Source organism: Talpa occidentalis, unplaced genomic scaffold (genome assembly GCF_014898055.3).
Source record: "Talpa occidentalis isolate TD23 unplaced genomic scaffold, MPIMG_talOcc4v2.1 talOcc4.9, whole genome shotgun sequence".
Taxonomy (NCBI): domain Eukaryota; kingdom Metazoa; phylum Chordata; class Mammalia; order Eulipotyphla; family Talpidae; genus Talpa; species Talpa occidentalis.
Window position 1 is genome coordinate 6372374 of NW_023605305.1, and position 25976 is coordinate 6398349.

Below are 25976 nucleotides of genomic sequence, written 5' to 3' on the forward strand. Positions count from 1 at the left end.
TGTGGAGAATGAAGGGCCTTTCAATTGTCTCCCATAATCTTGAAGTTCTGTAAAAGTTTACACACAGCAGAACTAAGTGGAGGCAGCAATATTGATAGTGAGTAGGGCTCAGGGTGTCTCAGTGGAAGGGTAGGTTGTAAGTAGAGCGGAAGAGGGAGAGCTTTCCACTTCAGAAAACAGAACACAGAGCAGGGCCTCCCTGATGGTGCAAGGGGTTAAGACGCAGCCTGTGGGGCTATCCACAGCCTCTGTAGCATGGGTTCCATCCCTGGCCGGCCAGGGGGCAGCCTGCGTGGTGCAGCAGACCTCTCCTGGCTCACCCGCTGCTCCCCTCAGAAGTGTACTTCCGTCACTCTGCCTGATCTGTTCCCTGCTCCGTCTCTGGTGAGTTCTCTCACCCCTCATACCTCTGGCCTGTACCCCGGTGTGCATAGATAAATGAATCATTAAAACACACACACACACACACGTACACAGAGTAGAAGTAGCCCAGCAAAGGTGAGACAGAGGTCTGTGGAAGTTTGTTCGGAAATGAGAATGTGAGGAGAAGCATGAGGCAGGGAAGCCAGGAAGGAAGGCTAAGAATTCGGGGTTTTATTTCTTTGGTAGAGAGGGAAATGATTGATTAATCCATCTGGACCGTAGGAGATTGAAAGAGAGAGAAAAACTGCTTTGATTTTTGCTCTGGAAAAACAATAATAAATTGGGAAAACAAAGCACCACCCCAGATATTCAGTCATCCCAGAGTTGCCATTTTGATGTGGCCTGGAGATGGTGTCTGTACTGCTTTCTTACCATGGTAGATACATTGCCAATCTCTGAGGAAGACCAGATTTTCCGAAATATTACTATGGAATATGACACACTATTTTGTCGGTCAGTTTGTTTCAGAGATTTAAACAATTAAATAGTTCAAAGTGGAATGGATTAGCATGACGTGGCTAGCAGGCAACCCTGCGTCCCACAGAGGCATTCTCTGACCGCCCGCTTTAATGCTTTCATGAGTAATTTAGCATGGTGCCTGTGAGACTTCCAGAACTTGAATTAAGAATTTTACCTGAAAGAGGTGCAGACACCAAAGCAGATGCATATTAAAACTGCCACTTTTAAATTTTGTTAGATTCAGTTGCAAGCCCTGGATATCAGGCTCTCCTACAATGATGTCCAGCTGTTTCTTGCCATCGCAAAGTCCATCCCGGAGCAAGCGAACGCTGCGGCCCCTGAACCCGTGGCCTCGGAGGCCACCTCTGTTAGCGGTCACCTTCGTGGCGCCTCTCGCGTTGGGGAGGAAATCAGAGAAGGGACGAGACACACCTTGGATCCTGTCCTGGGTACATATCTGACTTGACAACACACTCAGTCTTCCTGACAACTCTCTTTTCCTCTTTTAAAGAAAGATTTTCTTTTGCACAATTAAATTGTTCAGAGTGTAATTGTATGTTACTAAGTATAATTGTAAGTCATAAATATGACCTAATTTTTTTAATTTAAAAACAAACAAAATACCGCAAGCTAACTACTATGTCTTCTAGCCTAAGCTGTTTGTCCTTTTTTCACATTTTCTACCCGAGTTGCATGGATAATGCTAAGGTTTCATTTTAAACTTGGAGGTTTCCTCCTGAAGTATGTGACTAATACTAAGTTTCAGTTTTAAACTTTTAAAAACAGTCAATATAGGGAAAAGGCTTAGAGTTTTCAGCTAGGAATTTTAGTCACTAGTTTCTGAATTTTTCTTTTTTCTTAAATTTATCTGTGGATTAATTTACATAAGTTATTTATTTAAAAAAAAAATACCATTTTATCCCCCTAGAGTTACAACTGGCAAGACTGCAGGAGCTGGGGTTCAGCATAGAAGATTGTCGCAAGGCTCTTTTAGTATGCCAAGGTAATTTGAATAAGGATTTCTGTTATCTGTTGTTACCTTGATAATATGCTCCCCTCCCTCCCTCCCCTATTCCCACAAGGTGACTGAGAGCTGGCGTGTGCTCAGAAGACTCAGTCTTCTGTGGGCCCACCCCCATCCTGGGCCAGTGGTGATTCTGGGGTGCAATGTGCAGAAAGGACGCGAGTGTGGGGTCTGGAGCAACTGCTTGGCTTTACCTGCTCCCTGGAGCAGGTAGCAACTTGGTCCGATGACTTCACCACTTTGTGCCAGTGCTTCTTTATCTGTAAGTGAGGATAGGAAGGCTTCCCTCATGTGCGTCAGTCATCGTCTGCGAAGCCCTGTTGGAAAGTGCCGGCTGGCAGCACAAGCTCTATAGCTGTTAGCGCTGTTGCTCTGTGTGGAGGACGGACGTGGGGAGCGAGGGGGCCATATGTCGAGTTCTGGTGTTTTCTTGGTGAATCCTCACAGCCCTTAGAAGTAGATATTATTATCCTCACTTCCTACAGGTTAAGTAAACTTGTCTGACTAAGGTCACCTAGTGGGGAGGGGATAGTGGGTGTAAAGCCAGTCGGCCTGAGTCCTTTTCTGCCTCTCTACATCTGTGTTCCCTTTCTCTTAAAAAAGGGACACAGCAGAAGCTCTATTTTTTTTCTGCCTTACCATTTGTGTGCGCGTGCTGTATGTAGCCACACACTGTATCCGCGCCCACGTATGTGCATGCCATGTTCTGTATGGATTGTGTGGTGTAACTATTGCGTTATAATTACAATTATACAATTACTTAAATCAGCAGTATCTTCCTCTGTCATTAAATTTTTTTTATAAACATTGATTTTTACATTGGCCTGCAGAGTATAATTTATTTGCCCATTCTTTAGTTGTTTTTCACTCAGCGTTATATGCAATTCTTTTTTTTTTTTTTTAAGATTTATTTATTTATTTATTTATACAAGCACCAGGGACAGTCAGAAGTGCGGGAGGGTGAGAGAATTCACCAGAGCGGGGAGCAGAACAGGCAGAATGACGAAATACGCTGCTGAGGGGAGCAGCGGGTGCGGCAGGGGAGGTCTGCACGCCATGTGGGACCCTTGCCGGCGGCTGGGGATCAAACCAGCTCTGCAGAGGCTGCGGACAGCTTCGCAGCCCAGCGCTCAACCGCTGCTCCTCCAGGGAGGCCCATATGCAATTCTTTAAATATATTTTGGTATGAGTTTTTGTCTGCATCTTTTAAGTATTTCCTTGGTAGAGTGACCTAGCTTTATAATACCAGATCATGGGGCACAGGTATATTTTTCAGACTTTTTACTTGAATTGATAAATCCTTTTCTAGAAAGATTATACCAGGTTATACTCTGACTAGGTGTGGAAATGCTGGTTGTGTCTATTATTCTGTCTGAAAACCATGCAGGCAGACCTAGTTGTCATTGCTTTTTTATTTCATTAGCTTTATGCCCCTTATGTTTAACATTTCCTATTCTTTGTACTCTCTCTTTAACAAGTCAAACACACCAAAAAAGTTCTAAGAGTCTTTTGGATTTTAACTGATTTTTATTTCTTTAGTAATAACTAGGGCGTAATTCCACCTATGATAAAGCTGGGGCTCGCAAGGCCAGTCCATAGAGTCCTTGTCACCCACTGGGCTCTGCCCCATGCTCATTTGTTTTCTACAGCCCTGGCAGTGGTGCTGCAGGGCACAGAGCAATCAAGTAACTTACCCAATATCCCACATCTATTGAGTGCCAAGATATGAAGCCAGACTGTCTTATTCCCGAGCCCATGCCCTTAACCGCTGACCGCTGTTCCAAGCACTGACCTTTGGTAATTTACAGATAGGATTGCTTTGCTTTGCTTTGCTTTCCTCTGCTTTTCTTCAGCTTTGGCAATAATCGTGTGTACAGGGGCCTATTCTCTAACAGTTGCATTTTACCCACGGGCAGTGCTCATTGCTCTCCATTCTCAAGGAATTTGTGACTGATCAAGGAGACGAAGGAAGACGTTTGGGAATAATTATAGAATGGCACATTAGGACATACAAAACTACACAGGGAAGATTAAGTACTTCAGTGCCAAGTGGCACCTACACTTTGGGTCCTCTCCTTTCCTCTTCACCACTCTCCTTCTGCAAATGTCATGGGAGAGGAGGGGTGGCTTCCTGCAGGCATTTGAGCCAGATCATGAAAGGTGTGGTAGCCCTGAGTGGGAGGCACACAACAAAGACCGCCTTGTTCTGCGTGCTTAAAGCAGAATTCCCATTATTACGCTAGGGTGTTTTTTTTTTCTCTTTTTTAAGTCTAAGAATACATCAAGGTTCTTCTGGGTTGTCCAGTAGGTCCCTATAAACTTTATTTCTCCATTTCCTCTCAGTTGCTTTAGTAGCTGTGGGAACAGGTTGAACTGATCACCTTTTAATTTCTTTGAAGGCCAATTGAAAAAGGCAGCGAGTTGGTTGTTTAAGAATGCCGAACCTCTGAAGTCTCTTTCCCTGGCCTCTCACAGCCGAGAGGGCCAGGGGACCATGCCAGCGCAGTTCATCTCTGGGGTGGAGATCAAAGCTGAGAGTGTGTGCATCTGTTTTATCGACGACTGCATGGATTGTGATGTCCCTCTCGCTGAGCTCACCTTTTCCCGTGAGTGTTTTCTGATTTTCAGGTTCATCTTGAATATTTTCAGTGATTGCTGAATCATTTGGAGCTTGTCCTTTTTTTTTTTTTTTTTGGTTATTCATGCTCTCTGCTTAGTAGTTTGGGCAAATTTGGATAATGGTTTTACATATGTTTTTCATTATTTGTATTTTAAAGAGATGTGTATTTATTTGCCATATGTGGCCTTCAGCCTATAACTTGGGAATAATAGAAGCTGTCATTGACAAAATTTGTTGCATTAACAGATCTGACTAAATAATTCCTGATCTCTTCATTTTGCTTACCTTTTTATGTGTCTAAAAATTGTATTCTGTTATTAAAGGCATTTAAAAGATAAGTTCAGAAAATAATGTTTCTAACTTATATATCTCTTGAAAATACAAAACCCAGAATCTTATTTGAAAGTTCACCTCAGAGTCCTCAGAGCCCATGTAAGAGGTAAAACAGGGTTGATTTGAGAGCTGTCTTCAGAAGGGCGGGCCTAGGGTGGAAGTACTTTATCCTGAACCGAATCATTGCCAGCAGTGTCAGAGGAGACTTCTGAGGAGATTAAATAAAATCTCACTGCCGTGTTTGCTTTTAATTTTCCATTATTTTGATCTTGCCAGCCTCTTCTGCCTTCAAGTAAATTTGGTTCTGGGGATTTAATTTGACCTTTTGCACATGGCAGTTTTCATTTTCCCTGTACTTTTGGGCACCACAGGGCCTCTTGATTAAAAAAAAAAAAGTAACAGCTAGAATTCCTGTAGTTTCCTTGAGTATCCTTTGTGCAGAAAATAGATTATTTTTGCATGATCGTCTTGAAATTTTAAGCTAATATTTATCAGCTAATATTTTTAGCTAATATTTATCAGCATGGCCACTCTTACCACTGTCCTTACAGGTTTTCATGTTGAAATATGTGTTTTATGTTCTCACAGGCTTCAGCTAGACATGGGAGCTGGCATGGGGGGATGGAACAGGCAAAGGAGGCATTTGCCTCTGGCACGACACTTAAAGTGGTGTTCCAAAACTCAATAATTTTGAGAAATAACATTTTCATGCACTGTTTTTAAAAAATCAGAATTCATGCAAAACAATCCACTGGAAGAACAGACCAGCCTTGTGTGTGCTTTCCTGTGAGGTGATCGGCACTAGCTGGACCCGGCAGCTCTGTCATTTGTCTGCCAAAGAAAGTCCTGGTGGTTCTCGCCCACCACAGCAGTAAGGTTGGCTTCCTTTGCAGGTCTGAATTTTCTTCAGCGTGTGAGGACTAGTCCCGAAGGCTATGCCCACTTCACCCTTTCTGGAGACTATTATAACCGTGCTCTGTCAGGTCAGTATAGATATATATTATTCTGGGATTTCAAAATACACTGGAATATCTGCCTGGGTTATGTCTGCTTAAGTTTTACATGAGGAGAAAGCGGGTGAGGGGCGGACAGGGAACCATTAAAAGCAAGTAACTACATAAGCACAACAGATACAGATTTTCGATTTGCCTAAAAATATATCTGATATGTTGCAACTGAATAATTCAAAAAGAAGTTTTCACAGTTGGTTGCTTTTGATCCTGGAGTTTGGCTTATTCCAGAACATGAAATTGCTCACTAGTGAAGGGCGGTTTGTCTGGTCCTGATAGTAGCTAACTTTCCAGGGAGATTTGCACCCACAGCATTTTAAACTTCAAGCCTCCTCACTCCCCCCTGGACTTGTTTGTATTGTTAGAAGAGTGCTGAGTCAGTGATAATGTAGCCTCCACCGGGTCTACTTAATAAAGCAAAAACAGTGGAGCAGAGCAAGCTATTCTTCTGGAGACATAAAACCTGGTAAACTGCAAGGCTTTTTCAAGCATATTTCCTTCTAGTGGAAAGATAAAGAAGGTGAGTGCCTGCGTAGGTTGACAGCCAGGGGCCATCATGACCCAGGGCCGAGCAGTCTGCACTATGAAGTTCTTTTCTATGGAGGCCTTTCAGGAGGTGTGGACAAAGTAAACGAAGTAGGCCTTGCCATCTAAGGCTTAGGTCTGAGAGCGATTGCTCTCTTTGATCTCAATGGAAAATTAAGCCTCAATTTGTTTTGCTGCTGCTGATTGTTCTAGAGTTCACGTCACATTTCATTTTATATGTTAGTTAACATTTTCCATCTCTGTTCTGGATCCATTTAAAGGGAGTAACATTCTTATTTCCTAATTGTTCAAAATTGTTTAGCTTTAGAACAGTGAGTCTTGTTAGTTGAGAGAAATTCATATGGCGTATGGTAGCTAGTTTTCTGAGATTCATTTATTTTCTCAGAGCACATTTTGCTTACTTTTAAAGTTGTGTGACTACGTTCAGGTTTCTAAGTGCTAACTGTTGTCAGAAGACTGACCCACCTCCTTTATGCTGCCTGTTGGATTGGATGTGTACTGGTGAATCAGCTCATCATATGGATGAGTATGACTGAGGAGTATGTTTAGGAAACAAAAATTAACTGGCCTTGAAAAGTTGAGTCTTTGAGGCAGCAATCAGATACCATTTTTTCTCACCTAATGGACAGCAAAAATTGTGATTCTTCTAAGTATGGGTGAAGATATCAGCCATAGAAGTCTTACTTCCTGCTGTGAAGATTATCAGTCGGCACAAACACTTTGAAAAACAATTTTACGTGACCTACTAAAGTTCAGTTCTCTGCCACCCAGCAATATACGTCTAGGTCTGCACTTTGGAGTGTCTCATGCCTAATGTGTAGCAGGAAACAAGCTCAAGCCTGCTTGTAGCAGTATTTTCCATAATAGTAATAAAACTGAAATCAAGTGAAAGCCTCTCAACAGTAGGACGGATGAATAAATTATATATTCATTAGTGGGTTACAGTTCAGAGGTGAAATCAGTGAACCACACGACATGACTTTGCTCTGAGTGAATACAGAAACTCGCAAAAGAACACAAACTATTGGATCTTGTTTTTGCGGAGATCCCCAACAAGGACAAATGAATTGATATGCTCTTAAGATGTGTATACATGTGTGCTAAAGCTATAAAGAAGAGCAGGAACGTGATTAAAAATTGAAGCTAATGGTGGGAGAGGGCTATTGTAAAGGGGAGAGTGGGTGGGGAAGTGGCACTTCAGAGATGCTTGTAATTTTCTTTTTCTTTAGCTGAAGGGTGAGTATGTGATGGTTTGCAGTAGTTTATTCTTTAAACCATACAGATGTGTAGGATAAAATTTTGAAAAAATGAAGTTAACAAATTTCCAAGTTTTTCTCTTTATTCAACCAGTAGGCTCTTGATGTAAGTGTGAGAGAATAGAATTTAATGGTTATTACTACTTTTTTAAACTCGGGACATCCTTAGGGCAACCTGTAAGTAGGGTGCCTTCATTGTGAAATCAAACCAGAAATAGAAAGCTGTTCAGCTAGGGTTTCTCCTGTGCTTGTGAACAGTGTTCCCATATAAACTTGGTATCTGCTGAACAGATGTCTTATTTCCTGTTGTAGGCTGGGAACCATTTATCGAGCCATGGCCGTGCTCTGTGTCTTGGCAGCAGCAGTCAGCTAGCCGTCTCCATCCTCCTCGACTGAAGCTGGAAGCCAAGGCCAAATTCCGTTTGGATATCAATATCACTTCTGTGCTAATTGGTGAGTAGAGAGTTGTCTCTCTTTTCTGTTGAAGTCACGTTGCATGATAAGATTATGTAGATTTTAGGTGTGCATCACTGAAAATTCCCATGTGTATATGCTACGTTACACTCACCTCTAAAAGCCCAGAGAGTTGTCTTTTGAAGATTGGTTCCTTTCAGGGCAGAAGTCCTTTGACTGGGAGACCATTAACTCTGGTGTAGCAGGTGCTCGGACCCGTCACTTACTCACAGGGCTGTTCTCCCAGTAAACCCCATCCTCACCTCCAGATTCTTCTCGACCCTTTGCTCCAGAGTAGGGAGTGCCATACGAGTGCCCAGCGGTCAAAGAAGAGCTTAGTCTATCTCGGAAATAGGTACCACCCATGAGCTTTCTCCCCACAGTGCTTGGTCACTGGGACTCTTTAAATGTCCTGGAAGTGAAGTTAGATTTACTTCTCTCAAGCTGTTCACAAAATAATCCTTAAAAGGTTGAAATTTGACCTTGTCTTTGTAGCAGGATGATTTGTCTTGCTTGATTTCCCGTCAGATATCACATTGGCCTCCCTGGGCACATCCATGGGCAGACGGGATGCCATGCCGGTGGTGTGTGTTCTGAAAGTTGACAACACTGAAGTGGCTGCCTGGCTTTCACGTTGCACATTGCAGCCACGTGTGCTGGTCCTTATTCATGTAAAAGAAGAGCAGCAGCTCAGTCGGGTCGTGCTAACTTCACTGTGAAAACTCACACTCACTGAACTGGTCACCCACACTCTCTGATTTTGGGCAGGCCCAGTTACCTCTGAGAGCCCCCACTGTTGCACACTGTGCCTTCCTCAGTGTGCGTGTTGGATCGAGACTCGTAGACTCCCCTTGCCTTGCTCCATGTCAGAGCAAGATGAACAGTGAGAGCCTAAGCTACTTACTCCAGATTTAAAAGCCACTGCTTTGTGGTATCAGATTTTATTTATTCATTTGCCTGGAGAGCGGTGTCACCTGTGTGAGATAGCTCTGTCTCATGAGCCTCCCAAAGGATGCCATCTGCACTTCTGTGTCATTTCTTCTATAACTTGTCCACCTGGCTGTCAAGGTGACGTTTGGAGTAGTGCTTTGAAAAGCTACAATAAACAAGAGCCTACCTCAGACAGCAGAGTTGTGCCAGTTTTTCTGATGAACAAAAGTGGGTTTTAAAAAGTTATTGATGAACTTACCTCATTGAAGCATAATTGGGAGGCAGCATCATTTTAGTTTCAGGTGCACACACGGTATTTGGCCTTTGCACACATCGGACAGTGACCATGACAATACTGATTATATTCCCCAAACTGTACATTACATCTCCTTGACTTAATTTATAACTGAAAGATTGTGCCTCTTACTCTCCTTCCCCCATTTTACCTACCCCATTTTTAAATCTTTGATTCCTTATTCCTGTTACTGTGCTGACACCCAGAAGCATTGCTGAATAAGTGCATCTCATTGTACATCGGATTGTGGTGAAAATCAGAAACCAATAATCACTTAAAAGTGTCCTATCTTTATTAGTATTAAAGGTCTTTATCCAGGATTGGGTCATCATGGTGATTTTCACCTGTTGTTTCCATTATACTTCTTTCAAAAGAATAAACCCACTCCAGCTGACTGCAGCCTCCTGAATTTGGTTGTTTTTCACAGCCTCTTAACTGGTCTTTCTGACTGCAGGGCCTTGGTGTGGCACACCATGCTCTCCACAGGCTAAGTCACCTCTATTCTAGACTTCCCTGGTGTCCTACCCCAGTAAGTAGTGGCATAGTCACAGCCATGTAGTTGGTGTGCCCCCGTGCACTTTCATGTCTTAAAAGGCTTTGCATGTGCTTTCCTTTCTCCTTGGAATGCCCTTCTACCCCTAATCTAACTCTCCTCAACCTTCAAGACACAGAGCAAAGGTCTCCCCATCCAGAGATTCCTGTGGATTTGGTGCACACTGCCCCACTTATGGCCAAGCAGAATAAATCTTCCCCTGTTCTGTGCTCCAGTAGAATTTTAATTATGTCTTGTTTTAGTTTCTGTCCTATTGTGGCATAGTTTTGTGGTGATGGTTGTTTTGTTAACATGAATCTCTTCCAGTCGAGTACGAGGTTCTCCAAGGGATAAACTCTCTGAATCGAGCCCAATGCCTAGTATGAAGTGAGGTATTCAATAAAGCTTGTTTTGCTGAATTGAAATTAGTTGACTTGAACGCTCAGTCGCTTCTCCTGTTCTTAATATCTTTGGGGAATTCTTTTTAGACCAGTATGTCAGTACCAAGGAGTCGTGGATGGCAGATTACTGTAAACAGGACACGGAAATCGACTCAACCATATCAGAAGACTGGATGGGCTCTTCAGTGGATCCTCCGTGCTTTGGACAAAGTAAGATTTTCTCTACAAATATCTGATTTAATCATTCCGGACCTGCCGGGCCATGTTTCAGTGAGAATCGAAATATAACCATCATTTCCTTTGGAAAAAACCTTACAGGAGATTCGGTGTGTCTTCTATGGTTTTCTCTCACTCTTTCCAGTGACATTTTTCTGGCACAAACTGTTGAACTTTAAATATGTGCTCTAATTCCATCTTTGTGAGGGAGAAAGGGCCTGCAGTGTGCGACCCCTAAGTTCCGGGGACATTGCCTGTGGCCTGGGCACCTGCAAATGCGCCAGGGTCAGTCCCTGGTCAGCTTGTGTTTCACTCCACAAAACATTGGTTTTCCAGTTGATTGGATTTTTGATGTTTTAAAAAAACATCTTTTAAGCCTTCTAATTCTAGAGAAAAATTCTACCAATAGATGATTTGGGTATATTCTAAAAGAGAGGGAGGGTAGTATTCCATGTGGAAAAATGATTAAAAGGAGGCCTTGTGTTGTTTATAAAGTATAAAAGAATTGAATACCCAGCCCTTTGAAGAAAGGGGAGTCAGTTTGTTTTCTGTTAATGATGTTTCTTCCTCTATTTAATGCTTCTCCATGGAGCTCTGATTTCCGCAGAGCTGGGAGATTGTGATGGCCAACTGCGTGGCCCTCACTTGTTCCACAGGCCATTGTCATCCAAATTCAACTCAGTCCCAACTCTTCGAGTGCGGTTTCTTTGGGGAGTCTTGGCTGGACTTCACATAGCTCATGAATACTTACATATTCCATCTGGTCTGCAAACGTGTCATGGGAAGATGGATCTTCTTAGTGTATGAAGTATTTGAACTGGCTCGTTTCTCCTCAGGGTGTATAAGTGGACTTTCAGCCTGTACTTCTAGACGGAGAGACAAGGAAATGGCAGCTATGTTTGCTCGTTGTATTCCCAGGCTGTTGTCTCTGAGGCTCGAGGTCACTGCTCAGGAGCCAAGGCTCTTCGGATATCATCAACCTCAGTGCTGGCTCTGCCTCTAACCTTCCCAGTTTGTGTGTCAAGAGGATGTAACATAGCTTACCCAGAAGACTCTAAAAAATCTTTGTAATATGTAAAAGTCCTTGAGTGTGTTTCTAAAAATATTGTTCGTACAGGGGGATCTTAAATCCAGAGTCTGTGCAAATACTGGAAGGCCTAACCTTCAGGATCCAGCTGCAGGGTTTTCTTTTGTTCCCTGTCTCCCCTTTAAATAATTTTCTCCTCTTTCTTTATAGTTAATAAACTGCCTTATCTATGTGCAATGCCAGTGCTAAACTACAGCTGGATTTTTATTTTTATGGTTTCTTAGGTTTATGAAGATGTAATGTACCTTTTAATTAGACTTAAGTGAAATATAACTGGATTTCCAAACCTCTTTTTTTATTGGAAATTCCTGGGTGGTAGTAGAGCAAATGGGATTGCATTCTCTTAATAGGCCTAGTAAAATGATTGTTGGGCATTTGTTTTGAAAGTCAGTAGGTTTGAACCTTGTTGAACTAACCACAGAGTTTCAGGTCTTATACAACAACAGTCACTCACATTCCCAACTCACATTCACAAGTTGTGTTTTATTCAGGCGAGCTTCAACGTGAACGCTTGACATAGAATTTCTTAAGATACAAAATTCGAAGGGAGCTGCTGATTTCTTACTGTTTCTTTAGCAGGGGAAAGAAAATAATGGCCTCATTTTGACATAATTGTTGGCTTTGTTCAGTAAGGGCTGAGATTCTGCAGGTAAACCTGGATGGCATGGCACCTTATTGAATTAATTTTGTATGCCAAGGACATTTTATGGAATTATCAAATATAAATATTCTAAAAGCTTCCATGTTTAACTTATAATAATAAATAGTACATGAGATAACTCCTTAGTGGAGATTGTTTAAACTTAGAGGGCAGACTGACTCTTTCACTTGACCTCTGAGGCCTGGGGCTGCTGCCTTTCTGCCGCTGCTGCCTTTTCTGGTTGGAATGGAGTGGCTTTCCCTAAAGGCTGTGCTGGCTGGTCTTGGTGACTTTTCCCTGCCATTTAAGAACCTACTTACTTTAAATTAAAAATTCTGAAAAGGCTTGTCTTTCTATTCAAGAGAATGTCGAATAAATTTTCTTTCCCCAATTGAGAAAAAGAGGAGCATGCACCGATGACAGCGCCTCCACCTTTAAAGCGAGCTCACCTTGGGCCTTAAGTGCCTTCTGTGGCGCTAAGTAATCACAGACGGGAATGATCCTGTACTTGCATGATGCTTGCTGCTGTGGTGTACTCTACTTGTGCTTGTTTTAGAGGTGTCTCTTACTCACTCTGTTGATTCTTTCCTTCTAACTTTGTCTCTCCTGTCTACCAGGCCTCCCCCTTGCCTACCTTAGAACTAGGAGTACAGCCAGTCTGACTAACCTAGAGCACCAGATCTATGCTAGAGGTACAGTATAGCCAAGCGAGGGCTTGCTTTGTTTTCCTGTTTGAAGAACTGCCTTGTATGTCAATTTTCTATGAATGGGGGCTTTATGGGGGAGGGGACCTCACCCAGTGCTCAGCCCTTTGCCTAAAGTAGCAGGAATGAGCACTTTCAACTCATGAGCAGATGCTTATGTAGGAGGAAGTGATGTGTCAATTCTTATGTAGTTCCTTCCATCTGCCTTTACTCTCCATGGATAGGGAATCAATTCCGCAGGACATGACGCAGAAATCGCCAGGGCTGGAGGTTGTTGGTCATACTGAAAAGCAAGGAAATGGAAGAAAAGCACCCTCCATCAAGCAGTGCCACCTTTGTTGATAGGATACACAGCGACCCTTTATTCCTGTGGTAATGCCAGGGGCTCTCTGGAGCAGATGCCGTGAGGGTTAGGAACCTAGCTACGAGAAAACTTGTCAGTAATTGTTTAGACACAGCTTTTAACTTCTTTTGGTATGAATTGAGGTTCTCAGGAGATAGAATAGAAACTATCACTTATTTCTCTGAACTTTCAAGCTTCCTTGAGAATTTGGCCAGTAAGTAAATATGATAGAAAACACCATAAACATCAAGGCATTGGATTCTCAAGATGTTCATTTCTTCATTTGCTTGAAAGAATGTGATTTAATCTGAATGACTTATGTTTTTGGTTGGCTCACACCAGATCCTGGGTCGTGATATGTTTTGTAAAACAGACCACAGGAACTTTCTCTAGCAGGAATTCAGAACAGGGACATTAATACATGGGGGCAGTACTGAGGACTGTTTTTGGGAAAGTTTTAGTCAGATATGTGAAGAAAACCCGTGATTACCTCTTGATTTATTCATGGATTTATACCTCTCAGGTTTTCTGTTACTTATAACAGGGAATGCCTTCTTTTCAGCTGATGAGGACAGAGAGCCTCTGAGAGACTAAGTCATTTGGCTTCCTTGACATGACCAGCCAGTAACAGACTTGGGGCTTTTATCTATTTCTAATGATTTGCAAACCAGGTCTTTTTTGATTTACAAACCAAAGTGCCTATATACATGAGAACTACGCTGTCACGGCCAAGTTCACGTGACCACTGTGAAGCTAGTGGTCGCTGGGAGTCAAGAGCCACTTGACACCAGACCTGGAGATGAAGAGCTTTAGGTTTCCTGGCCCAAGGAGAAATCAGGTCTGATCATGAGGAGATTTCCCGAGGCTCCCAGGGTGTCCCAGTTTCTGAGATGGCCCTGGGCGGCTTGTTCTCTGGTGCAGAGGCAGGTTAAGTCCACACTTGATTTGGAGCCCCCAGGGCAGGAGATGTCAGATTTGTTCCTGGGTGTTGGGTTTGGATTTGTGGGCACCCCTTGCATTTTTCCCCTTGGGGAGGCAGAGTGCTGACCACCGCTGGCCTGTTTAATCAACACAAGAGGCTTGGGCGCCTCAGCAGCATGCTTACCCAGGCAGTTTCATTCCAAAGCAATGTACTTGTGTTGCTCTGACTTCCCAGCTCTTTATTCCTTGTTACAATGTGATCAAAGGCAGTTGCCACCTGTTCTTTTTAAATCTAATTTGCAAATGGAAACTTCTAGCCCTGCTCACAGTGGGATATGAAGCACATCTGGCTCCTTTTCCTCCCAGGGCCTTTATCTCCTGTAGTAAAGTAGCTCTCTCTCTGTCCTGATGGAGAGAAGGGCACAGTAAGTTCTGCTTCCCCTGCAGATAGCTCTTATGCTTCTCACTCTCCCTCTGCTCTGGTCAGCAGCCTCACAGCTACTCCTCAGTTCTCAACTTGATGCATACTTTTTTTCAAGTCAGGCTTAGTAAGACTGTCAGGATGAAAATTGGGTGTATTCAAGTGGAAATAATTTTAGAAGCACCTGGGGGTGTCTTAAAGGCTGACCGTGAGACAGTGGGAATGGCCTGGGGACCTCTCGCTCAGGTGGCATCTCAGCTTCCCCTGAGCCTTTGTCCTTCCAGGGAGAACTGCCTTAACCTCACACTGCTTGCTCTTCAGTGTTTCTAGTGCTGACTTCTGAGAGCTCTACCGGGGTGTGTGGTGTGAGCACGCCGGCTACCAGCCCCCGCTATGGCATTGTCTTGTGGTCCCTCTCTCCTTTGTGTGGCCCGAAGAGGAGAGGCCGGCCCCTGGTGAAGGAGCCAGCCGGTCCTCTAAGCCCCCTGCCTCCCATCCAAGCCGCACAGGGTGCCAGACCCTGAGGCAGCTCGGCACCAGAACGGGTCTCAGGCCATTTCTGTTTCTGGCCACATGGTTTCTCACCTCTCTGACATCTTAGTGTTTACAGTCAGATTGGCCCTCTCTAGAACTCGAGTATTTATTGTCCTGCATTGGTTAGTGTTTCCTTCTACTTTGCCTGCTTTGAAGCACTTTTATGAAAAGATGCTCTATTTTATGCTCCTTTCTTAGTCTTACTATACCTGCCTTCGAGCGGAGGGTGGTGATAGCAAAGTAAAAAGAAATGAGCTAGCAATTTAATTGAAAAAGCTTTGGGATAGTGTACTTCTGATCTTGCAGGGAGGAAACAACTGTTAGCGCCAGAGGATGGGAAAGAATATTTTGATTGTTTCATTATCATATGTTTAACATGACAGGGGGACTTGTATATAAAGGGGGACTTTGTTAGTGCACAGGACAGAGTTTAAACAAGTGCAAGGTAGCTTGCTGGTTACCTATTTGGAATATATTTCTTGGGAGAAATGGGTGTTAATTTCTCTTGCTTTCTTGATTCCAACCAACTCGGGTCCCAATGCCTTTGCTCCCCTGAGATAAATCCCATAGGAATTGTGAGGAGACTGGGGGCTGGGATAGTCCCGCATCATAGCCAGTTGTTGGGGAGGGGTGACCCGGTCATCCCAACACCTGCTTTTCTCTTCCCTCCACCTTGGCCCCTTTGCACAAGGGATGATTTTGTCTCCAGGTATTGGGGGGTATAGGGGTATCTGCCACACAGAGGGGTGTGCTAATCTCCATCTTCTCTATGTCCATAGCAGAGGTGAAAACCCCCAAGCGCCGTCAGCCTTTTGTCCCCTTTGCTCTGAGGAACCACACGGGCTGCACGCTGTGGTTCGCCACCCTGACCACCACGCCCACCAGGTAAGAGACACTCCTGCCTGTGCTGCCCAGCCTGCAAAGCCCCAGTGTGCCAGCCCAGCAGGGCAGAGTGCACCTTCTTGGGAGATGGTATTACAATCAGTCTTGATTGAGGTTGCTAGTTCTGTGTAAATCTAAGGTCAGAGTGGAAGAGTCTGAGTCTGAGCTATGCAGAAAACCATCGTGTGCCTGGTATATGGCGCATTTAACGTGGAAGTCAAGCGAGTCAAAGGAGTGCGTGGGGCGCGTGAATGCAGTCACGTCTCTGCCCTCAGTCCCCATCCCCCTCCTCCTTTGAAAAGAAGCTGTGTATGGTTATTCAACGGAACATTTTGCATTTTCACCCAGACTACCTTTGTGAACACCTTCTATCTTCCCCTTACCCTCCCCCGCAATTTCCTTCTAAACCAGAACACACTTCAACCCAGATGGACTTGGGTGGAGTTTGGAGAACAAATGTGAGTTTACCTGAGCCAAGCAAGTGTGCTCACTGGCAACTTACTGCCTGTTTAGAGCTTGGCTCAGCTTTCCACGTACAGGCTGATCTTTCCAGTTGAGGTAATGAAGTGTGTGAAATGAGTAACAGAATCAATTGATTTGAAATCACATTTCTCCTGTTTCCACTAAGTATGATAATGTTCTTGAGGGGATTTTTTTTTTTTAAAGCAGTTGAGGTTGGTTTGATTCTAGAAAGTCACTTAAAATACTACTTTACAAGTCGTGACGTAGGAGCACCTTTATGCCAGACTCTCCGTGCGAGCTCAGGCCTGTATGTTATGTATCCTGTGGGGGGTGACAGCCTTCAGCGATTTCTAAAGTTCCGAATAAGCTACGGTTATCACTATCCTGCTTTGTAGCCGGCTCCTGCAGCCTTATCGCTGCGAATCAAGTTCAGGGGGTGTCTGTTCCCAACACCCAGCTCTATGTGGTGCCTCTCGTCTGGTTCCAGGGCTGCGCTGTCTCACAGTGGGAGTCCAGGGCTGCTTCCGGAAGCCGACAGCACGTTCCTTGATGATGCGCATAATGTCAGTGAGTGGCGGGAAGTCCTCACAGGCGAAGAGATTCCCTTTGAATTTGAAGCAAGAGGAAAGTTAAGACACAGGTGAAGTGTGGTGTATTTCCTTTTCTCAAAAAAGTCTGTGTGTGTGTGTGTGTGTGTGTGTGTGTGTATATGTATGATTGGCCCTAGTGTTTTGCCCATTTCACCTTCCTTTATTGATGATTTTAATGTTTGATTTTTAAACAATATTTTGAAAATCAGTGTTTTCTTTAAAAAAAAAAATAGGATGACTGTCTTGCTGTCTTGGGAATTAATTCCTTTCCATCAATTATCCCTTCATTTAACATGTGAGGTCATCACCTGTGTCTCACGTAATTGGGTAGAAGCTTAGACAGATGGCGGCCCTCAAGGTCATTGCGCTGTAGCCCTGTGTTGTGAGGCAGTGATGACAGGGCTTTCTGAAAAGGTTGCCAGAGTGTGCTGATGGCAATGTTGAGGTGTGTATGTGCCACCAAGTAGCGAGCAGATGGCTTTAGGAAACAGATCCAGCGATGATAAGATATTTTGGCTCAAAGGAAGATAAGAACAACTCATCTGTGGCAGGCTCGCCAGTGCATTCTTGAAATTGTGAGCCGGGGGACTGGAATAAGTGTGCACGGAAGTTATGTCTGGTTACTGAAACATAGAAAGTGTTTAATAAAGTCTCCTTTCATTTGCAAACTTTTTTAAAGGGCAGAACTATCCAGCAGATTGGGAATAGGCTGAGATTTTAGCATTTGAACCTCCTATTTGTTTTCAGGCTGAGCAGAAATTTAAGAGAGTGCCTTTAACCATCAGTAGTCGTGTGCTTTAGTCCTTGTGTGCGAACCTGCACCTGAGTCAAACACTTCTTCCTTTTGCATACTTTTGTACCAGTGTACATACTCCTTGATTACAAGAGTTCTGAACCTGTGGACCCCCAGTGATTTTTTTTCAAGGTAAAAATACAGTTAAGAAAAGTATCCCTATGCTGGGTACACATACCTGGAAACCTTAGAATTTCCAGGAATGAGTGGTTAGCATTTTCTTGTTCCACAAAGTTCCTGGAGAAGCTAATTATAGAACTGTTGGCTATACTTCTTAATAATCACTGCCTCTGTTGTAGCAGAAGGGGTTTGACCTCTTTGTCATTTCCGTTTTAGATTCCATGTTTTGTAACCCATTTCAAGTCCCACTGTTCTGCTTGAATTCATCAAAATAAATGCCTTTTCTGGCTTTCCCCCTTTGGCACATTGAAACAGCCCCCCCCCCACCCCACACCCACCCCCCTTCCTGTCAGCCTCAAATTCAGTTCCCCATTTCAGGCTTCTGGCTTGAATTAGGCAAAATCTAAAATAGAATTAAATGTGCAATTTCCTCCTGTTCCTCCTGTTCTGCCCACTGCCTTCTGCTCCTATTACAGCTGAATGCTCAGCCCTAAGCCCAGAGCTCTGTCTCTCGTGACCCGGCTGTCGTCATGTAGGGCCCGAGAGCTGGTCAGCCAGAGAGCCAAGAAGAAAACGTTAGCATACGCATCTCCAAGTGTACGGTTTTAGGGTTACACTGCTAGTACAGCATTTCACTAGCCTGCAGAAATAATTTTACCTGGTGTGTCCCATTATTTATAAAAGTTGGGGTATAGGTGGTGGTAGGGGAAAGACCCGGGCTGGTGTACAGGAATTGTAAGGTTTGTACAAATTGGGGGAGGGGGGAAGTGCCACTTTTGCTGAAGCTTTATAAATCTTAGAGTTTCAAGTATTAAAATACTAAATATTAAAATATTTAAATGGCAGAACAGTTAAAATATTCTCTAGATTTCCCTTACACTAGGCAATCACCAAAAGGCTTAACCAACTGGCTTTTTATGTTTAACAGTAAATCATATTTGAGTCTTTGCTTCTCTTTTTCTTCCCTTTTTAAGATCGTGCTTAATGTGTCTCTCCATGTCCTGCCCACAGACACACCCATGACCTCCGGATCCATCAACTGCAAGTGAGAGTGAACGGCTGGGAGCAAGTGAGCCCCGTGTCTGTGGACAAAGTCGGCACCTTTTTCCGATATGCGGCTCCAGACAAAAATTCATCTTGCTCGACGGTGTGTGGCTATAGGATGTGTAGGTGTTCGCTGGCATAATGGCGCCCTGGCCACAGCCCCTTCAAGCCAGGCGGCCAGGCCTGGCCCTTACTACCTTTCCTTCTGAAATTGTTTTGTTCTTTATTTCCACTGGTTCTGAGAAAAAGATGTAAGATTATTTTGGGTCAGTCATTGGCACTGGTATCAATATGTTTTGATAGACAGCCCAGCCAGTGGTTAATTTAGTGGAATAGCAAGCTCTAAAATTGGCATGAACACATATTATCTCCCCTGTGCCAATCCTCTTCATACTCCGGTTGGCTTGTCTGGCCAGATTTGCCAAACAAAAAGTATGCAAACAAAAAGTTGTCATTGGATTTATGGTGCCTGTAACCTTAGGCCTGTGCTGACCCTCTGACTCTTGGAATCTTTCTTAGATTGGCAGCCCAAGCAGCAGAACCAACATCATCCATCCCCAGGTTTATGTGAGTATGGCTGCCCCACGTCACCGCATGACTGAGTGACCCACGCTGTGCCTGGCCCACAGCCGGTGATGCCTTGAGGGTCACGAGAAATACATTCTTTTTCTTTCATGACCTATGTGGTATTGGGATTTATCTTTGTCCTTCTCTGTTAATGATTACCTTCCTTTTACAAGCCCTTGCAAGAAAATGTTTTCAGCTGACTTGGTTTGTGAGACTGAATGTGACAGGCAAGGGAAGAAAAGGAACTGTTTGGTCTCAACTCTCCCTTTCAAAGATGAATATAAATGAACCCCTGTGTAGCTATGTGCATTTCCTAAGTTTGGACACAAAAGTCATGAAAGTAAGTGAGGGTGAGAAATAGTGAGATCTCTCCCCCCGGCTTCCCTGTGTCCCTTCGAACCACTACTTGAAATGACATTGAAAGACTGTTTTCAGGATTTTGCTGTCCTTTCTTCTCCCTGAGGACAGAGAGTTTTGAAATGTCAAGTGCCAGATGAACTTGGAGGCTACAAGATCAACATTTAAAACAATTTTTGTTGTTTTAAAACAACAAAAATTGCCTCTGTTGGGCTTTACAGGACTGGGCAGCGGACACTGGAGTTGGGTGACAGCCATGCCTGCCTAGGCTCATGTCCCCATAAAGTCAGAAAGTCCCATGTGCTTTTTCACTGGGACTCCTGGAAGTCTCAGTGTAAGACGAGGTGCTCTCCAGTCTTCTTTTTTTTTCTTTTAATGTTTTTTGCTGTCACTTTTTTAAAAGATTCATCTATCTACACATACAAGAGCTGGAGTACAGGCCAGAGACCAGGGGGTGAGAGGATCCACCAGAGACAGAGTGGGGACCAGAACAGCCAGACTGACTGAAACACAGTGCTGAGGGGAGCAGTGGGTGAGGCAGGAGAGGTCTGCCTCACCATGTGAATTTCTCCCTGGCGGGCCGGGGATCGAACCTATGCTGCAGAGGCTGTGGACTGCCTCATAGTCTGGTGCTTAACCCCTTGCGCCACCAGGGAGGCCCACATGCCATTTATTCTAATTAAATGGTGATGTGAGAAGCTTGGGCGTGGTAGCATTTGTTTCTCCATAAAACGGCATTGTCAGTCTGTTCTGAATAGTTCCACAAGTCTTCTCTCTAATGTACCTGATGTGGGGTTTTATATTTCAATTTTTTTCTTGGCATATAGTAATAGCAAGAAATGTGTGTTGAATGTGCATGTGGACATATGGAAAAAGAAAGCCGTGGCTCCTGCCTAAGCCCAAAATAAATTATTCACCTCCATTATGCCGAGTTTCTGAATTTCAGCATCCTGTTTATAACGAGTGATTATTGAACAGACATAGAAAATTCTTGTGAAGAAAGAAAAGTTTGTCTTTAAAGTTCTTTGAAATCCAAATGTTGGCTTTCCTATAGGCACGTCAGTGGATAGTGTATGGACCTCAAGAATAAATTTTATGATATTTAGGAAAAAAGTTATTATTGTTCCTGTGGAAGGCTTAACGATCCAGACAGCTCTTTATTATACAGTCTGGATTTTACCCAGACAAGTTCCAGCCTTGGAAGACCTTCTGTTTTTGTGTGTATCTGGGCAGTACCCAACCCACTGTTACCATTTGAGGAATGTTTTCTCACTTGAATGTTAATCTGGGAGAAAAATACCGCACAAGGTAAATCACTTAATGTTTTTGCAAAGTCCCGCCTTAGTGTTTCTGAACCTTAGTCATTTTGGATGGTTTTTATTCTCCTCCAGCAGAGTGGAAAACAAGTTTTGTTCATGGTTTCCATATCAGGGGTGATGTGTTGTGACTCAAGGGTGTTATGAATGCTGGCAGACCCTTCCTTGCAGAACTGCAGGGAGTTTGGAAACCTTGGTAGGTTACTATAGTCACAAAGAAGTTCTTACGGTGTGTCTGGAGGCCAAGCTCTGATTTTTCCCTGTCACACCCTTGGTGCCATCACCTCTGTGTAGAGGTTCTAAAACCTCTATTGTTTTAGAAATATTTGCAGTTGCCTGTTTTAGTTGTATCTATAGGATAGACACTCCTAGGAAAGCTGAGTGTGTTAGGGTTTAACAACCAATTTAACTGAAGCACTGCAGTAATAAGGCTTTTGATTTAGGCCTTCTGGCTGGTATTACTGTATTCCGTGTGTCCGTCAGAAGCACAGCTATGCTCCCTTATTTCTGTCTGTTTCATAGTTCTCTTCGCTGCCACCTGTGCGTGTGGTCTTTGCGGTGACCATGGAGGGCAGCGCTCGCAAAGTCATCACCGTCCGCTCCGCCCTCATCGTGAAGAACAGGCTCGAGACGCCAATGGAACTGAGGCTGGACAGCCCATCAGCCCCAGACAGTAGGTTTTGCCTTCTCCAGCGTCCTTTTCTCCTGAGTGAGTCCGGCTCTGGGCTGGGGGAGTCTGTTGTCTGACGGCCCTCACTCTCCTTTCTGCGGCAGAGCCTGTGGTGCTTCCCGCCGTCATGCCCGGCGACTCCTTTGCTGTGCCCTTACACCTCACGTCGTGGCGGCTCCAGGCCCGGCCCAAAGGGTTGGGCGTGTTTTTCTGCAAGGCTCCTATTCACTGGACCAACGTGGTGAAGACTGCAGAGGTCAGCAGCAGCAAAAGGGAGTGCCACTCCATGGACACGGAGAAGAGCCGCTTCTTCAGGTACGCCCTGGCGCCAGCGGGCCTGGCTTTAGTTCCCTTCGTCATTTCCCTCAGCCCTCTCGGTGGTTCGCTTGTGCTCACTCAGATGCTAGGGCTTTCTCGCTCCTTACGTTGAGTTCGAGGTCAGGACGATTCAAAGGTGAACCCAGGGCAGGGTGAGGGCAGTTGGGACTAATTCTCATCTAACAGCTTGGGGAAACAACCAACAGCACCCACGCGTAAAGATCAGGAACTCGGGTGTCTTTGTCAGCACAAAGAGAGGACAGTAAGGAAAGAAGAAAAGCAATACCACTTCCTTTTTCCGAATTGGGAAGGAAAGTCCTGGTGTTGGGATTTGTTCAATTAAGAGATTTCAGCAGAATTAGACCGACGTTTCTTGGCGACTTTAACAAAATTAACTATAGACTTCTGAAGAGTATAGTGTTACGTTACTAAATTTGATATTGGAAAAATTACTGGATTGCTATCAGTAGATCCTTCTAAATTTAGATTTTCAACTTTTTTAGATTAGAGAATATTTTCCTTAGTTTCCTGGACAGTGAAGACAGGCATTGATTCCGTGTACAGAGGAGGTGCAAGACTAGTGTAGCAAATTCCACTATATCCTTTACCCACATTTGCTGGGTTAACAACAGAATAAAGGGGGAATAGATAAAGATACAACCAGAGTTGGCGACTTTACCCTTTCAGTAATTTATAATGTAAACAAAAACAATAATCATATAAGAGGGTCTGAAGTGCTTTTTGAATCAGTTTATCTTATATAATTGACATTTATCCAACACTTTAACCAACAACTGTAGACCTCACATTCCAGGATGGTTAAGAGAGACCCATCTACTGGGCCATAAAGCAAAATCAATAAAAAATGGAAACCATGAGCAGTATATTCCGTGATTGCATATATAATGAGTTTCTACACATTTCTCCTATTGATTTAATTAGATCTTAATAATGTGTTTGAATTAAAAATTGCAAATACCTTACTGAATTCTGAACCATTTTAATGTTATACTTCCTCATACTCAGCTAAGGAGGGAAAAAATCAAAATCTTCATTCAGGCTGATGGTTTTTGCATCATTTTGTCTTCATAGGTTTTGTGTGGCCATAAAGAAAGAGAATTATCCAGATTACATGCCCTCAAACATATTTTCTGACAGTGCAAAACAGATTTTCAGACAGCCCGGGCATACCATATATCTCTTGCCAACGGTGGTAATCTGCAACTTGCTGCCTTGTGAACTTGATTTTTATGTTAAAGGAATGCCAATCAATGGGACACTGAAACCTGGCAAAGAGGTGGCTCTCCACACAGCTGATACCTCTCAGAACATTGAACTGGGTAAGGGCTTGGCCAAATGGTCATTTGTGATAATTATGTGAAATTGTCAGTGAGTGTGATTATTTGGTAAACATTTAGAAGACGTTGTGACACATATACTATCTCAGTAAGCAGTTCAAAGCCTTTTGTAGTTTAAAAAAAAAACTAAACTTCTACAGTAGAAAATTATGTAAAAAGATAGTTGAACAAACCCAAAATATGTACAAAGGAAGCCTTATCATGGCCTTTTTTTTCTTGCTTTGCTCACTTGCTGTGACTTTGGGATAGTCACTTTTTCAAACTGTGCTTCTTCAGAGCTCTTAAATGAGCAAAATCCTATCCTGCCTTCTCTTTTTGGGAGGGAAAAGTACTTGCTCAGCATGCACTGCACACCCCCGAACATTATGTCCAGTGCATCTCACAGGAGGCCACATGTCACCTTCACAGCACTAGTTACTGTCACATTTTACTGATGAGGAAATTAGGGTTTGGGATGTTCAAAACATCAAGTACTTTTCAGTTGAAGAGATGAATAAAGGAAAGGTAGAGAATCATTACCATATTTGTAGCACTTAGAGCAAGGAGGTACTTCCGGAGTTTGGGCAAGGAGTCTGTTTCTTTAAGTCTGTCTTGGACACATGTTGAGATGATAATGACTTAGTTATTTATCTTTTTACAGCTTTATAAGTGATTCCTCTTAATCCTTTTGTTTGATCTTCGTAGCAGCATATGTTGTAGGCAGAGAGACAGCTGCTATCCCCATTTTACAGAGGAGGAGCCTGAAATTCAATGGTTTGTGCAGTATCTCCTGTCAGGAGAAGCTGACATGTCAATGAGCCTATGAATCCATGAGTTTGATTTAAAAAAGAAAGATAGCCTCCAATTCTGATTGTCCATTCCAAAGAAGAGAGGTCTTTGCTTCTGACATTTAAGGCTTTTTTTCAAGAAATGGCAGTAAGCCCCTGTACAGAGTGGGAATGTCCTGCCACCCCACCACCAGGGTGCACGCCCGGCCCTCCCTGTCTTCACGGGCATGCATATGTGCATCAGTACTTTCAGTGCCAGTGCCGCGCTAGAGATACGCTCACCGACCCCCTCTGGCAGACGAGACACAGTGAGGTGAGTTAGCTCTCCCCACATGGTGCAGCTGGTAAGGTCAGACAGGGAATTCGGAGCCAGGCAGTCTGGCTGCCAGAACCTGCTGTTCCAGTCCCCAGTCCGGGGCCTGCCGGATAGTAAGTTGTGAATAATCATGGCTGCTGTTGGCAACTTGTGGGCGTTCTCATGCTCCTAACAATTGCACAGCTCAGATGCCCGGTGTGGTTTGCTTCATGTTTCTCTCACCCCCAGCTAGAGGGAAGTGGTCATTCTAATGGGATTTTTGCTAGTTTGGTATATAGTTACTGATTTTTTCCAAAAGGAATCCAGTTTAGTTTGGCTGTGGGCTACTTTGACAAACTGACGTGAGAACCCAGAAAAGTAGTGACTTGTATTTTCTTTAGGGGTATCTCTGGAGAATTTTCCACTCTGTAAAGAATTGCTCATTCCACCTGGAACCCAAAACTATATGGTACGAATGCGACTCTATGACATCAACCGGCGCCAGCTGAACCTCACCATCCGGATTGTGTGCCGGGCAGAAGGCTCCTTAAAGATCTTCATTTCTGCTCCATATTGGCTGATTAACAAAACAGGTGTGTACGGAGACGGCTCGAGTGGGTCTTTGGCATTGGTCATGGGAATTCGCTTTATTTGCTCAACTAACTAGATGGAGCCAACGCAAATAGATTACTTCAATATTCTAAGCTGCTGGAACGTTCCTGCTTCCCTAGTAAGTGCTTAATCATGGTCAAAACTGTCCTCTTAGAGAATGAACTAAATCCACTAAATAAATTCAATTTTTACTATTTTCCCTCTTGATTTTTTTTTTTTTTTTTAATGCTTTTACTATTTGCATCTGTCTTGGGTAGCCATGGTGGGATCGATGTAAACTTTCCCCTCCTTCCTCAAGGGCTGCCGCTGATCTTCAGACAGGACAATGCTAAGACAGACGCCGCAGGCCAGTTTGAGGAGCACGAGCTGGCCCGGAGCTTGAGCCCTCTCTTGTTCTGCTACGCTGACAAAGAGCAGCCAAACCTGTGAGTAGAGTTATTTATGGGAAGGGGAAATAAGCTGTTCAGGACGGGGAGAATTAGCGAAGGCTGGAGCATATCCGTGTCCGCAGAACACACTGTCGATAACAGCCCTGCGCTGGCAGGGGAACGGGACCATGACCTAATGGGATTTTTTCGGATCTAATTTCTATGTGATTTGATATTGAAAATAAACCATTTGGTCGCTTTATAATGAAAGCTAGTTTTATTTTACATGTATTGAAGTGGTTCTATTCA

At 43.8% G+C, this 25976-nt stretch overlaps 1 protein-coding gene across 3 annotated transcripts in view; it reads left to right on the forward strand.

The window, feature by feature from the left end:
* Positions 1–25976, forward strand: part of VPS13D (vacuolar protein sorting 13 homolog D) — a 199992-nt gene that overhangs the window by 63759 nt on the left and 110257 nt on the right. Inside the window, exons 34-49 of one of the 3 annotated variants that reach the window (XM_037501218.2) lie at positions 1121–1331; positions 1811–1885; positions 4306–4512; positions 5753–5842; positions 7984–8124; positions 10370–10492; positions 12843–12917; positions 15928–16033; positions 16980–17132; positions 19007–19142; positions 19559–19606; positions 21802–21952; positions 22054–22264; positions 23360–23607; positions 25089–25280; positions 25598–25724. In XM_037501218.2, coding sequence (XP_037357115.1) covers positions 1121–1331; positions 1811–1885; positions 4306–4512; positions 5753–5842; positions 7984–8124; positions 10370–10492; positions 12843–12917; positions 15928–16033; positions 16980–17132; positions 19007–19142; positions 19559–19606; positions 21802–21952; positions 22054–22264; positions 23360–23607; positions 25089–25280; positions 25598–25724 — 2294 coding nt within the window. The remainder of the gene's footprint in view (positions 1–1120; positions 1332–1810; positions 1886–4305; positions 4513–5752; positions 5843–7983; positions 8125–10369; positions 10493–12842; positions 12918–15927; positions 16034–16979; positions 17133–19006; positions 19143–19558; positions 19607–21801; positions 21953–22053; positions 22265–23359; positions 23608–25088; positions 25281–25597; positions 25725–25976) is intronic. The other 2 variants (XM_054691171.1, XM_037501217.2) reach the window with 2 other exon arrangements.